The sequence below is a fragment of the Haliaeetus leucocephalus genome, unplaced genomic scaffold, assembly GCF_000737465.1.
Source record: "Haliaeetus leucocephalus isolate CR32 unplaced genomic scaffold, Haliaeetus_leucocephalus-4.0 Scaffold517, whole genome shotgun sequence".
NCBI classification, from domain to species: Eukaryota; Metazoa; Chordata; class Aves; order Accipitriformes; family Accipitridae; genus Haliaeetus; species Haliaeetus leucocephalus.
The window spans coordinates 2,939,291-2,952,711 of NW_010972953.1; the positions used below are offsets into that span (position 1 = coordinate 2,939,291).

At 42.8% G+C, this 13,421-nt stretch overlaps 2 protein-coding genes across 5 annotated transcripts; one reads left to right on the top strand and one right to left on the bottom strand.

Moving 5' to 3' along the window:
- Window positions 1–499: 499 nt before the first annotated feature.
- Window positions 500–3,533, top strand: LOC104837133 (zinc finger and BTB domain-containing protein 8A-like). Of its 3 annotated transcripts, XM_010576047.1 has the most exons (4): window positions 500–1,717; window position 2,503; window positions 2,780–2,949; window positions 3,204–3,533. In XM_010576047.1, exons 1-4 carry the CDS (start codon window positions 875–877, stop codon window positions 3,531–3,533), a joined length of 1,344 nt encoding a protein of 447 aa, XP_010574349.1. In that variant the 5' UTR covers window positions 500–874. The 3 variants fall into 3 exon arrangements, with proteins under 3 accessions (XP_010574349.1, XP_010574346.1, XP_010574347.1); XM_010576044.1 differs by lacking the exon at window position 2,503 and having other exon boundaries at window positions 500–1,832; XM_010576045.1 differs by lacking the exon at window position 2,503 and having other exon boundaries at window positions 500–1,699; window positions 2,761–2,949.
- Window positions 3,534–6,838: 3,305 nt separating this feature from the next.
- Window positions 6,839–13,278, bottom strand: ZBTB8OS (zinc finger and BTB domain containing 8 opposite strand). Of its 2 annotated transcripts, none has more exons than XM_010576049.1 (8): window positions 13,037–13,278; window positions 11,461–11,645; window positions 9,994–10,018; window positions 9,280–9,401; window positions 8,962–9,044; window positions 8,505–8,557; window positions 8,208–8,244; window positions 6,839–7,503 (listed from the first exon to the last, which is right to left on the bottom strand). In XM_010576049.1, exons 2-8 carry the CDS (start codon window positions 11,546–11,548, stop codon window positions 7,417–7,419), a joined length of 495 nt encoding a protein of 164 aa, XP_010574351.1. In that variant the 5' UTR covers window positions 11,549–11,645; window positions 13,037–13,278; the 3' UTR covers window positions 6,839–7,416. The 2 variants fall into 2 exon arrangements, with proteins under 2 accessions (XP_010574351.1, XP_010574350.1); XM_010576048.1 differs by having other exon boundaries at window positions 11,461–11,648.
- Window positions 13,279–13,421: the final 143 nt, after the last annotated feature.

Consider the following 13,421-nt stretch of genomic DNA (forward strand, 5'->3'; position numbering starts at 1 on the left):
CCTTCCCCCAGCAGCGACGGCGGCCATCGCTGTGCAGGCGCACGTGACGGCGCGCCGGCCAATGAGAGCGCGGCAGGGGGGCCCCGACTCTCGTCCCTGTGGCCGCCATTAAAGAAAAAGGGGCTCGGAATTAAACGGGAGAAGAATCCTCCCTCCCCCCCCCCCCCCCCCCCCCCGCCGCGACGCGACATGGGGGAGACTCGCTGAGGGGGGAGCTGGCTGACCAGGATGCCGCGGCCGGGCAGCCGCCGACAGAGGCACCGCTGAGGGGAAGCGAGGAGGAGACCCGCCGGCGGGGGTTTCGGGGCAACGACTCCGCCAGCAACGGCAGCGGCCGCCGCGTCCCTCTGTCTCGGCGCAGCGGCGGCGGCGGCGGGGCCGGGAATTGTGGGGCTCCGACCCCTTCCCCCGCGGCCCTTCCGGCTGAGGAGAGGCCGGGGCTCGGCCGCCGCCTTCATGCGCGGCGCTGCCGAGGTCCGGCGGGGGCTTTGCCCGCGGCGGAGGGGTTGGAGGCGCGGGCTCTCCCGTCGGGCGCGGCAGTCCCCAGGGCAGAAGGGCCGAGTCCTTGTCAGTCTGCGAGCCGTTCACGTCTTCGTCGGTGTAATCTTAATTCTTTTAGGATATGCAGTAACCCTGCTGAGGCGTCTTTTCCCCTCTTCTAGAGTTAAGTTTCTTCTCCCATGTTATTATGCGGGCTAGGAGATGCAGGGAGTTTGGAGATATATTGGGAATGTGATGCCATGTACAATGTTCATGTTTTTAAAAACAGAGCTCATCCCTTTAAAATAGGATTCAGCAACCTTAGTTTAGATTGTCATGGTTATACTTTGTTTTTTTACTTTAGAGCAAGCCTTCCTCTTATTCCCTGATTGGAATGGAGATTTCTTCCCACCAGTTTCACCTCCTAGAGCAGCTAAACGAACAACGGAAGCAAGACTTGTTCTGTGACTGCAATATCCTGGTCGAGGGCAAGGTCTTTAAGGCACATCGCAATGTGCTGTTTGCCAGCAGCGGCTATTTCAAAATGCTCCTTTCACAGAGCTCGAAGGAGGCGAGTCAGCCGACAATAGCTACTTTTGAGGTCTTCTCCCCAGAGACATTTATGGTTATCCTGGACTTCGTGTATTCAGGCATACTGTCTTTAACCGGTCAGAATGTCATCGAAGTCATGTCAGCTGCTAGCTATCTGCAGATGACAGATATTCTTAATGTCTGTAAGACATTCATCAAGTCCTCACTCGATATTAACGAAAAGGAAAAGGATCACTACCTCAGCCTTTCGGCCAAAAGTACAAGCAGTGAACCTGCCCATCCATCTCTTTATCGGTCAAGAAGGAAAGCAAAGAGCAACCCCAGGCGTTCCTATTCAATCCCAGATGAAAAGGCTAATACGGTAAATGAAAATTCCTGGAGTAGCTACAGCAGCTACCTGTCCTCACAGGTGATTCTTCAGCGGGCAGAAACACAGCTATCGAAAAGAGGCAGAAAACAGGGCTCAACGAGAAAGCGCCGAAAGCATCTCGGACTGTCACAGACCCGTGATTTTGTGCAGTATAAATTGAACAAAGCTGAGCGGGCCAGCGGAGGTTGCAGCGCGTCAGATTCCAGCCACATCTCTCGGGTTAGAGAGGAGGTCGAATTTGATGCCGAGAATGACGTTGATCATGATGATTATGGATATAATCACGAATCGGAAGTGATACCAAAGAAGTGGTCTGTTGCTCAGCTAGAACAAGAACTTTCAAGAACTCCTGAGTTCATGGAATTAAAGGCAGAGGAACTGTACACCTCAATGCCCACAATTTTAGGTGTAATGAGTAGTTGGAACGAAGGTAAAAAATACATATGGTTTTGCAAAGTTTGTCTTTGTTTGGAAGAATTCAGATGATCTTTTGGAGAGAATTTGTATGGCTGCATGAAAACCAAAATGATGCCTAGTGTTGCAGATTATTTTCTTGATCTACTTGATTATAGTACCTAACAGAATGAGAAACTTTGAAGCCAGAACCGGGCATGAGAATTAGAATCAGAGAACTTGACCCATGTATTCTGTAAAGTTAAAACAATACATGCCAGATTATTTGGACCCAAGTGGAATTTAATGAAGTCTCAAGAGCTGTAATTGACTTGGGGACCTGAAGGACCGAGTTTCTCTTGTAAGGTCCCCAATACCTGGCAGTAATAGAGGCATCCAACCTAAATCCAACCGAAGTCCTTCCCAAGAGAAGGTCCTGTCACTGGCAGGATGCTGCATTTCCCATAAGGTCCAAACCAGCCCAATCTTCACGACTGTTTGGCCACACTACATAAAGCATCTAAGCTCTTGACAGCATATGCCTGAGATGGTGGAATAAAGTTGACAGGTGTATTCTTACATGCATTCTGATGGAAACTAATGTACCTATATTTTATTATAATCGCATATTTTTAAGACTTTGGGCACCCTAGTATATTACACAGAGATTATAAATGTTAAAGCTATGAACTGTTAGCTGATGGAAGGGTCAGATATGATGACTATATGTAATAGCTATGTATTTATGATCATCTGTATGTCTAAAAAATACCCTGAGTAAGAAAGAATATACTATCAAATGGCCGTTTAACAACTTCAGTAAGAACTACTGGGTTTGGAGGATTGTATTTTGGGATTTTTCCTATTTAGTGACAGGCCAGAGGGAAAATGAACTGCTGCTTATTTAAGCTGAGAAGTAATCAAACTACTACATAAAGAGAGGCCACTGCTATTTGACATTTTACCTGTATTTCTCTGTAACAGATGACCTACCTCGGATGCGATTCAAATGCCCCTTCTGTACGCACACAGTGAAACGACGCGCAGACCTGAAGCGACATCTTCGGTGTCACACAGGGGAGCGACCGTACCCGTGCGAAGCATGTGGGAAAAGGTTCACCCGACTAGAGCATCTACGTAACCACTTCCAAACGGTACGCCATTTCCGTCGGAGACTCAGCCTAGAAAAAAAACCCACAAGATGTCATTGGTACCAGCTGTTCAGTCATTTCCAGAACTAATACCAGAAAAGCTTCCTAGCTGCACATCAACATTAATTATTCATTATTTAAATTGGCAAATTATATTTTAAATTTAATTTTTTTAGAATGATTCAGTGAATTTTCTTTTTTTTTTTAAATCTGCTTTTGGATGAACACTGACATTTTCAAATTTTAAATCTCTTTAGATACATCAAGCTGGCAAACTGATCTGCAGAAAATGCAAGCGTCACGTAACTGAACTAACAGGATGTGTTGTTCAGCAAGGAACAAGACGCTACAGACTGTGCCCTAAGTGTCTAGCAGAAGCTAATTTTGACAGCATCCCTGACGATTTAGATGCAGAACATTCTCCTGTCTCCTCCACAGGAAACAAACGTTCCAAATGGGCTTTGGAGGAGGAACAGAAATCAGATGAAGAGACAATGGAGGAGGAACCATATAATTTGGTTGTCCGACACGTTAATGATGATATTCCAGATGAGGCAGATGAAAAGGTGAAACCAAATCTTAGGTAGATATATTTGTGTATTTGTTATTGTTGTATTCAAGATTAAATTACTTGTGTCCTGCCAACTAATGCTGGTTTATTACTTTCATTAAAATGAAATATAGCTAAAATTCTATTATGAGAAGCAAAATACGGACTACAGAGGAGTTGTTTTGTACTTACAGATATGCAACAGTGTAACTGCTTCTAAATATCATCCAGAAAGTACTTATCTGGAAACTATGTAGAAGAATTGGTTTATATTTCAAAGACTTGCTCAGAGCTCCTGTTCATAATGGAAGTGTGAACCAATTTACAGTTCTACAAACATTCTATATTATATAGATTTTTAAAAAACAAATATTGATATTTGCTTTGAAAAAGTCTTACTAAAGCAGCTAAGAAATGTAAAACACATTTTTGTTGACACTGTAATTAACATGTATATACACTTCAGAAACTTCATAAGAAAGGAGTAAAGAAAACAAGTGGAATTCTTCCTGTTGAAGAACCTTTTTATGAGAGCTTTGTTTTCTGAGTGAGCTTATTGCATCCTATAGTTCAGAAAAGCATGATTAGTTTTAAAGAATACACACAGCCGTACAGAGTAGAATAATGAACAGAGCATCTGTAGTGCACTTGGATAGTATGAGTTTGCCTTTTCAGATATGCAGTGTTTTTGTACTGTGAATTTTAAAGAAAGATACACTAACGTGGTTCCAAGGAAATAAAAGTGCAATCACTGGAAGTACAGTTGTCAGGTTTTTTCCATTTTTTTTCAGGACTGGTGCAAGACTTGCTTAAACTCCTGTCTATCTTACGCTAAGATAATAAAGGCGACAAGTCCCTTTAATTTCAGTGGGACACTTGTGACTTAGATCATGGAGCTACTTTAGAAAGGCTTTCCTGCTCATATAAATTTAGGATGCTTAACGGCTGCTTGACAGTCAGCATAAAAACGTCTGTTTATGTGGACAATTTCCCTTAGAGTTTAAGTAACCTTTGTAATTCTGGAGTGTCTTCAGCTTTTTTAGTAATAATTTTTCTTCCCCGGTCATTTGGCTCAGAGAACCTCTACTTGCTAGAGAAACTGAAAATGCTCAGTACTAAAATGATTTAAAAAAAAAAAAATCTCAGGGAGAATGTGTAGAAGAGACATTCTGCCTGAGAGCAGAGAATGGCATTCCCAGTAGGTACTCTTGATAAAGAGCCACTGTTTGGTCTCATGTCTCATTTTATGCTATGTTTCCTTTCCTGTTAGCAGAATCTGTAGCCTGAGGTTACTGCCAAGCAAGCAAAGATTCCCTGTAGAGAATTTGAGAACAGCCATATTGATTCACATCAAGGTTCTCCCTGTCTCCAATAGTTGCCATTAACAGATACCTAGGGAAAAGTGAGAATAGGGCAAGCCTGTATAATAATTCCCTAATGCTCTCCCCAAATCCAGCCATTTTCAGTTAAGGGGATTTTCTTAATTTGGGATTTGTAGATTTAGAAACCACCAATGCACATCTTCACTGCTCTACCCTTAAACTCATCTAAACTTCTTGCATCAGCAGTATCCTTTGGCAAATGCCTCCACCAGTCTAGTATGCCCTGTGAGTGCCATCTCCTTTGAATCTGGCTTCTAGAACAGCCACCACCGTGTCTAGCTGATCCACAGAGATGCACACGAACTCAGTGCAGAACTTGCTCAACTAACAACCAGAAAAGAAGGGTTTGCAGTTTTAGCATGTTTTTTAATTAAACGCTTTCAGGTAGTTAATTGTCTCAGTGGGCCCCAACTCAGTGAGAGACTACAGCCAGCCATGGGGCTCCTGTATAACGCACCGGGAGAACAGTAAACACGCCGCTAGCTGAAACCTGTCGCTCCTGCAGCTGTGGAAATGGAACAAGGTAAATTTAAGGCCTGTTTTATAGTAAGTATGTAATAAATACTGAAAAAAAAAAGATGGCTAACACTTACTTAGTTAATTCCAAATGTTTTTCTAGGAAGTTCTGTCACCATTTCTAAAAGCGGAGCACTTGTGTTACTACAGCCTGTGACTGATGGTATAGACAGGGCATCTCAGCACTTCTACAAATTTAACTACATAAATTTCTCTTCTCCCATTTTAGAGGGCTGGGCAAAAGGAAGGGACTCCCCAGCCGCAGCCCTTCAGCCCCTGCTCTCACCTCCCCGCCGGTCCCGGCTCCCTCCTCAGCCTCTCTGGAGAACCAAGCCGCCTCAACTCGACGCCTCATTGGCTAATTCCCAGTCGCCTGACCCAGCCGGCCAATGAGGTGTCAAAAGCGCTGCTGAGGGGCGGTAGCCGCGCTGTTCCCTGCCTGACGGGCGGCAGCGGCACCGCCCGCCCGCCCGCCCGCCGTGGCCTTCACCTCCCGGGGCGGGCGGGCTGTTGGCCGCGCTGAGGGAAGGCCCGGAGCCGTTCCCTTCGAGCAGCGCCAACAGGCGGGCCCAGGCCTCGCTCTTCCTCCACAGCGCCGCTGTGTCTGGCCTGTCACCTTAGCGGGTGTGTGCTGGAGCCTGGGGCTGCTCCTGAGGAGGGAAGAAAACCCAGTGCGTGAAAATCATATTTATTTTTGTACCATCAAATAGGCCTATCGTCACTCTTGCTGACAAAGAAGTCTGCTCACCTTAACAGAGAAAAAAGCACAAATGTCATTCATTGGTGTTAAAACTCCGCTGGTCAAAATTATTCACACACAAACCCGTTAATTCTTTCAGTCCAAGTTTTATTTCAGCATTGAAGCTTTCTCAAAAAATAAAAGGGATTTTATCCCTCAGTCTTCATAATATGGAAGTAAAACCAGATCTATTCAAGATGACTTTACAGTGAAATCAAGATGAGACCCTGCCTCCAGAGGTGAGGCACTTGTAGCATTTACAATAAAAAAAAAAGCAGGTCAGGTCAGCGCCAACCATCCATCATCCCTTACTCACTGTGCCCCTCTCACATTTAAATAGCAATGGCAGGTAACGCACGCTTGCTGTCCTGTGATTTAAAAAAAAAAAACCACACTTTTGATTATTTTTGATTAATTTTGATTCAGTGAACTGCCCGTAATGCTTTGACATGAAAGGATTGTCTGTATTGTCCTTTCTAAAGGAAGAAATGGAAGCTGATCTGAATTGTCTGCTTTTTCTACAAGAGAATCGGCTTTCGCAAGACATAGTTGGAAGTGAACCCACAGAGAGTCTGGTGCATCCCCTTCTACCGCCACAGCAAAGCTGCCTGCTTTTTAGAGTGGTAATAGGTGCTGTTAGGATTCCATGTACATGTGGAAATTTATTTACAGCAATTCAGCACCACCTGCTGGCATGACTTTTTTAAGTAGTTCAGAAGGTGTGGTGGTTTGTTTTTTAAATTGGTATGCTTTCTTAGGTGTCCTTTGAACAATCAGAAATTTTTCTACATTAAGTCTGACCCACTGCTGATATTTTGGACCCTTTATATAATATGGAGAGGGCTGCCACCTCAGAATTAGAGTATTTAAATCTAAAAATGAAATCATGTCAATGAACATTTACCTCCTGCCACTGTACAAAAAGGTAGTATTTTAGCTAGCAGCTCCACTAATTTCTCTATTTAGTTCATACAGCACCTAACACATATCAGCCTTAAAAACTGACTACTAGCATTCCTGAGAGACTTTCAACTCCTGCAACCCTCTTTCTTCTTCTCAACACCCCCAAAACCCCAACTAGTTCTTTTTTTTTTCCTGGCATGCAGGTATTTCTCTGTCTCACCATCCTCAAGTCAAAACAGGGGCTGACATTCCCCACAGTTAGGCCCTTCAATTTATGACTTGAATTGGCAAATTCCTTAGTTACTTCCACAGGGATTACAGTTTTCAAGGCACTTTTGCCAGCCAATGCCAAGTATCCACTCAACCACACTTTTCTTGCTTTAAATGTCAATGATGACAAAGACTTCTGGCTTTTCGTCTTCACAGATCTGCATTGCTGAGTAAGTTATGGCTTTGACCTCCGTACCCTAGAGAGAAAAGACACAAAAGCATGGATTTTCTAAATGACATCCCTTGTAGCAGTTCATGATGATACACAGTACTTATCACCTTCTACAAATGCTATCCAGTTTAATAGTTTTTCTCTCCCAAAAGCTGTTACGGCATTTGTTCTGATGAATAAGAAAGTGGGCATACTAATGGCAAGGTCTTGGCCAGGCCAAATAGTAAGTAACTCTTCCCTTATTTTATTGCCTCTTGAATACTACAAATTCCTCCTCTTACCTCTGACAGAACATCAACATTTGCTATGCTAATACTGACACAGCTGAAGAGCTGGTGGGGAGATAAGGATTTGCTTCTAGCAATTCTTTAGATCAAAAAAAAAAGCAAAAACTGACTAAGCAAAAAGCTGTGATAATAGCATGAAAACCAAACCCATGTAACATTCTGGATATAGACTGGTTTACTGTGTTATCAGCGTCACAAAAAGGAAGCCAACTGTGAGTTTTGCTAGTGCTGAGGAAGCATCAGATGCTCAGGTCAACAGTTTCAGGAACTCATTCACAAAAAACAAGCAGAAAGTGAGATCTTAAGTTTAGTGCCTGTGATACTGTTCAGACATGTTTATACTTGGATCTCTTGAGAACTTAAGAGGTCTGATTTAAAAGACACCACACCTCCCATCCCTACCCCTAAAATGTAAAAGATGTACAGACGAACCACTGCATACCTGAGGGTGTTTGGGTAAAGAGAACTCTTCTCCCCACCTTTAAAGGGAAAAAGAAGAGAAGTGGTTGGAATTTTGGTAGTATTTACCAAATGTTGTAATTAATTCCATTGATGAGCACAGGACAGTGAGATTTTCATTTAAAGCCTCAAAGGAAGAAAAAAAAGAAGTCCACAATCCACTTTTTAGAAAGCATCAGTGAACTCCAGCACATCATGATACTGCAGAGTGGTTACTCTGAAGGCAATATGTGCGTTTTCAGTGAAGATATTCATTACTCAACTCATCGTTTAAGCTCACCCAATTGATCTTATTTTGAATTGCATTCGGTCAATGTAAAGCACTTTCACCTCCTGCAGAGAAAGCAAGAGGAGAAATATGTCAGTAACATCTTCTATCTTCAGGCAGAAATGCTCAGTAAATCCCATTTACATGGGTTATATTCCACTGTTTAGATGGAATCTAGAACCAGAGAATATGAGCAGCTTCAAAGAGCTACACTGCTACTTGGAACCTGAAGGCAGCAGAGCTGCCCCTACTGTGTAATAGCAGCTAATAATTGGTGTTTGTGGTAGCAAAGCTTAACAATTTGTTTCTCAAGTCTTTCTGCCCTGGTACTTTCAATTCTCCATGTGTTGTGCTTAAGTGATCTGCTGTGTCCCTTTTTCCTCCCTAAAGTAACATTGCATTTAGAGCTGGTATTATCAGAGAACAGCCTCGACCTACAAATGGAAAAAGATCAAAACAGAATACTTACCCTCGGTATAAAGAACTCATTAGCACTGAATTTATACAGCCACTCATCCAAAAAATGGAAGAGAAGAGACAACATGTCATGTCCTGCATGGTTGAAGCAGAGAAGATAGTCAGATGATTGTCTCAGCAAGAACGCCCAAACATTTCTAAGAGTACGTCAGATGTACAGCTTCTGCACTATTAGAAGATTCAGATTAGTGTGATGCTTAATTAGATTTTAATTAACTGCAACAACACTACCTGTAAAGATTCAAAATGTTGGTACCCTTCTCCCTCAGGGTTCATACAGTTCCAATATAAAAAGTGAACGCAGCCTTACCTTCTGCCTCTACCTCTACTGTATCCACAGGCTCCACGGTCTCTGTATCAGTCATGTAGCCAAACATGGCCATAACACACTGCTCAAATGCTTCTTCCAAAGTATCTCCCCAGGCATGTAGCCTAAAAAGACATGGGATAATTTACCAGACTGTTAAAAAAAAAAAAAATTAAAAAAAAAAATCCCAAGTAATATGCATGTGAGCAATCAGGACACGAGAATTAATGCAGAGGAAGTGAATGAACAAAAATACTTGCTTTTCTATACCTATGCATTTGGGCAGATTACAGAGATTTTCCTCCTTGACGTTTGTGAGAAGAGTTTCTTGGGAGAATATGGAAAATAAATGTTCTACCAGACAGCAAGAAAGTTCTTTCTCAATATAGCTAATTGATGTCTATAAAAGTGAACTACTCAGAAGAAATTTGGTTTAAAAGGAAGAGATTAAAGGAGATTTCAAAAGACATTTCCAAATAACAGAGGCTTAATCAGAAGCACCATAGGAATATTACATTAGAAAAGAAACCAAACACATGGTTCTATGCTCTCCCAAGAGCAGAACCAAAATTGACCATCAAAAGACCTGGTGTGTGACATTTCATAGTTCCATAAGGTGTACATCTGCAACCAGTCTTCAACAGTTAGTCCAGATTTATTGCAGTGTAAGAAATAATCAATCTGTCATATTGAGAAATCCCAGCTGCCCATACTTACTGCACATCTGCTGTGTGATCCAAATCTGAGGGGGAAGGAAAAAGAAAAGGCATGACATCACCAAACATATTAAAAAAATGAGGATTAAAAAAAAAAAAAGAAAATCAGATATTGTTGTTATAACAAGAACTTTTTGCATTCATTTTCAGATGTGAAACAGTGACAATTTTGCAGTGTATTAGAAAAAGCACAGGTGGAATCTGGGATTATTTCTGCCAAGCAGAAAAACAGTGTTTAATGTAATTATGTCAGTGCCCTACATGTACAGCACTGTGTGCAAGGTATGGCTGTTGTAACGCAACAGGCTTCTACAAGTTAACTGCAATAAAAAGAAACTTTAACCAGTAGTAAAGAGTTCTTGCTGAAGTCTGCAGGACTGAAAATTATTCATGCAGAGGACGAGATTTGCAAATATTTCCAGCTCAGTGAAGAAATATACCTGTCCACACCCAAAAACACCCATTATGCAAAAAGGAGAATTTAAAAAAAAAAAAAAAGTATGTAATACAAAATAGAAGGCAACCTTCACTAATAAGGTAGGATTAATATCCCAAGCATGTATCCAGTTTTACATTAACATCATTTATATTCATTCAGAGGAATGAGAGAAATCCAAAATTATACCAGGTTGGCAGAAACAGAGCTAACTTGGGTTGTAAAATAAATGCCACACCACGATCACTCTAACCAAAAGATTGTTCTGATGCTGTTTAGATCGTTCACACACTATTAATGGATTCTCAACAACAGTCTCTAAAGCAAACAAATTCCAGTGGATGTAAAAGAAGAATAAAACCTCTTCCAGTTATGGAAACAGCATGACTATTGTAATATGTCACCATATTTCTGCACTGCTATCAAATAAAGATCTGAACACATCCTAAAAATATATATTCTAACAGAGTAATAGACACTGTCCCTCCAGACAGACACCGCTGAAATAGAAAACAGTCACTGACACTGAATGGTCTCCTGTGAGTGCCTTAAGCTAGCCCTTGGGCTGCCACCCACTTGCTTGACATGTTCTTAGAAGACATTCCAGGGGTGGAGAAAGGGAGAGATAATGATCTTTAAGTAGTGCAGGTAGGAGAAAAAACACCACACAGAAGACCAACACACTCTTGAATGTCTCTTCCTAGATCAGAGAGGTAGAAAAATGTACTGCCTTGCTAAGAAATAGTTTGAAAGGGGAAAGTTTTCAAGGTGAGACTTAACTAATTTATTTCTATCATTACTTCTTTAGCACCTTAACAAGAAAGGCATTTATCTGTGACAAAGAAAATTGTAGATATCTCAATTAATTCAATTACAGATGCATCCCACAGTCTAAACAGATACGATACTGGCATACTAAGAAACCCCACATGTGCTTACAAAGCATATCCTGCTATCTTCCTTCCCCTCCCTCCCCCTCATGACTGCACTGTCACACATATGCTGCATCAAGATAGCGTTAAAAATACTCACATTCATATTTCTTATTGAGCGGTGGGTATTTGGCTTTGATAGCCTTCTGCTCCTCTGTCAGGTTGTAGTCCCTCTCATCGGCTGCCATAGCTGCTGGGCTTGAGCAACACTCACTCACTTCCTGGTGGTAGGAAACATGGCGACCTCTGCGAGTGCTTCAACCCTGCCAGGCTTCTCATGTGATGCTGCTGTAAAAAAGGGAGAATTGCCTCTCAGTTCAGTTTTTCACTTGATAGCAGTTTGGTAACACTTGTACACAGGCTTGGGTATTCAAAACAAGATATTAAATGCACGTCATTTAAATTGTTTGCTATCAAAGCTGTCGCTGGGAGATGGGGGAAGTTCAGGGTTTGATCCTACACCACTTGCTTCATGAACTGATACGAATTATGTTCAGCCAGTGAAGGCAAGGGCTTACAGTTCTTACAGAAAGCATGGACTTTGACCTTTTCTGGGAAGAACCATGTTTCTTCCTCCTTGTTGTGTACGCACCAAGTATTTCACTCATCCTCAAATAATAAAATACAGTAATAATGAAAAATAATGAAAACAGCTGTAAAGTGAATTAAACTTTCATGCTTCAAGTAACATCTACTGAATTTTACAACTGAAGGTACTCAGCCCACTGATACATTACACAGCAAGCCAAAATATGCATTGCCTCCAAACTCCTAGACGTGACTTTACACCTGATTTTAATTCAGGAAAGAAAGTCTTGTTTTCTCTTAGGACAGGGATTGTATTTAAGCCTTCAAACCTAGAAGTACATGCATGGCAAATACAACTGTCATACAAGTGCAGGAGTTTTCCTATGTTCCTTTTCTTGCATAACATGTTTTTTTTTTTAATTAAAAAAAAACCCCACCAATGAACTGTATCAAATCCCCATTTAAAAGTCAAATTCTCAGACCAGATCTTAGTAGTTGCTGTTTCATGCAAGCTTTTATTTGTAAATCTAACAGACACAAATTAGAGAACCTGAATAACTTCAGGCTAATTAATTTTCCTCAGATGAAATCTCCCCAGGTTTCCAGATATAATAACCATTCTCACTCTTATTTTTTTTGTCCATTACAAGATTTATCCACAGCCGAGCCCAAGACTTCCCCAAATAATGCAAATGATAGATTTATAGATAGCATGTAATACCATCAAAACTACTTTCAAACGGGAGTGGTTCTTATTCCAAGGCTTAGAAACAAGACACAGGATTTCCAGTTTGTTTTCAGGTAAGCGCCTAGATACATTGCAAAGACAGGTCTGAAATCGAGAAGCCAGTGCTCCTCTTAGGGAATAAACCCAGATGAACACACATTTTGATTTTAAACCCGTTAAGCCTTGACTGCGGAGGGTCAGACCTGGATCGCCCCGGGTTACCCACAGCGGGCCCATCAGAACCAGCTACATACTAAGGATGACTGTCTGTAAAGCTCACCGCTGCACTGAATTAGGGGAAAAGGAAAGTTATTGGTGATTATAGACAATTAACAACCCAAGAGCAAGCTGAGGATACTCCGCAGGTCTCTGGGCAGTCCTGTGAGGAGGGGAGGGCCGAGCCTCGGTCCCACACACGCACCAGTCCAGTCCGTTCCGCTCCCATCCGCTCCCGACACGGTCGTGGTGACCGAAAGAAACCGCGGCCTCAGCCACGGACTTTCCCGCTCCCGAACCGGGGCCTGGCCCCCGGCCGCGGCCGCCGCAGAGCCGCCCCTCAGCGCGGAGCGCTGCCGCTTTAAGAGTGAGGGAAGGGGTCCCCCTCCGGAAAATGGCGGCTCCCAGGGGAGCTTCACCAGCACCCTCCTCCTCCTCCTCCCCCGCCCGCCTTCTTCCCGGCCGCCCTCCCACGTGACCTCCGGGCGCGCTCGCCTACCCCGTGTCCCCGCCCCGTGCCTCTCGTCGATTGGCGGCAGCGGCCCGGCGGCGGGGGCCGCTTGGGCCGGGTTTGGCCGCCTGGCGTCCCC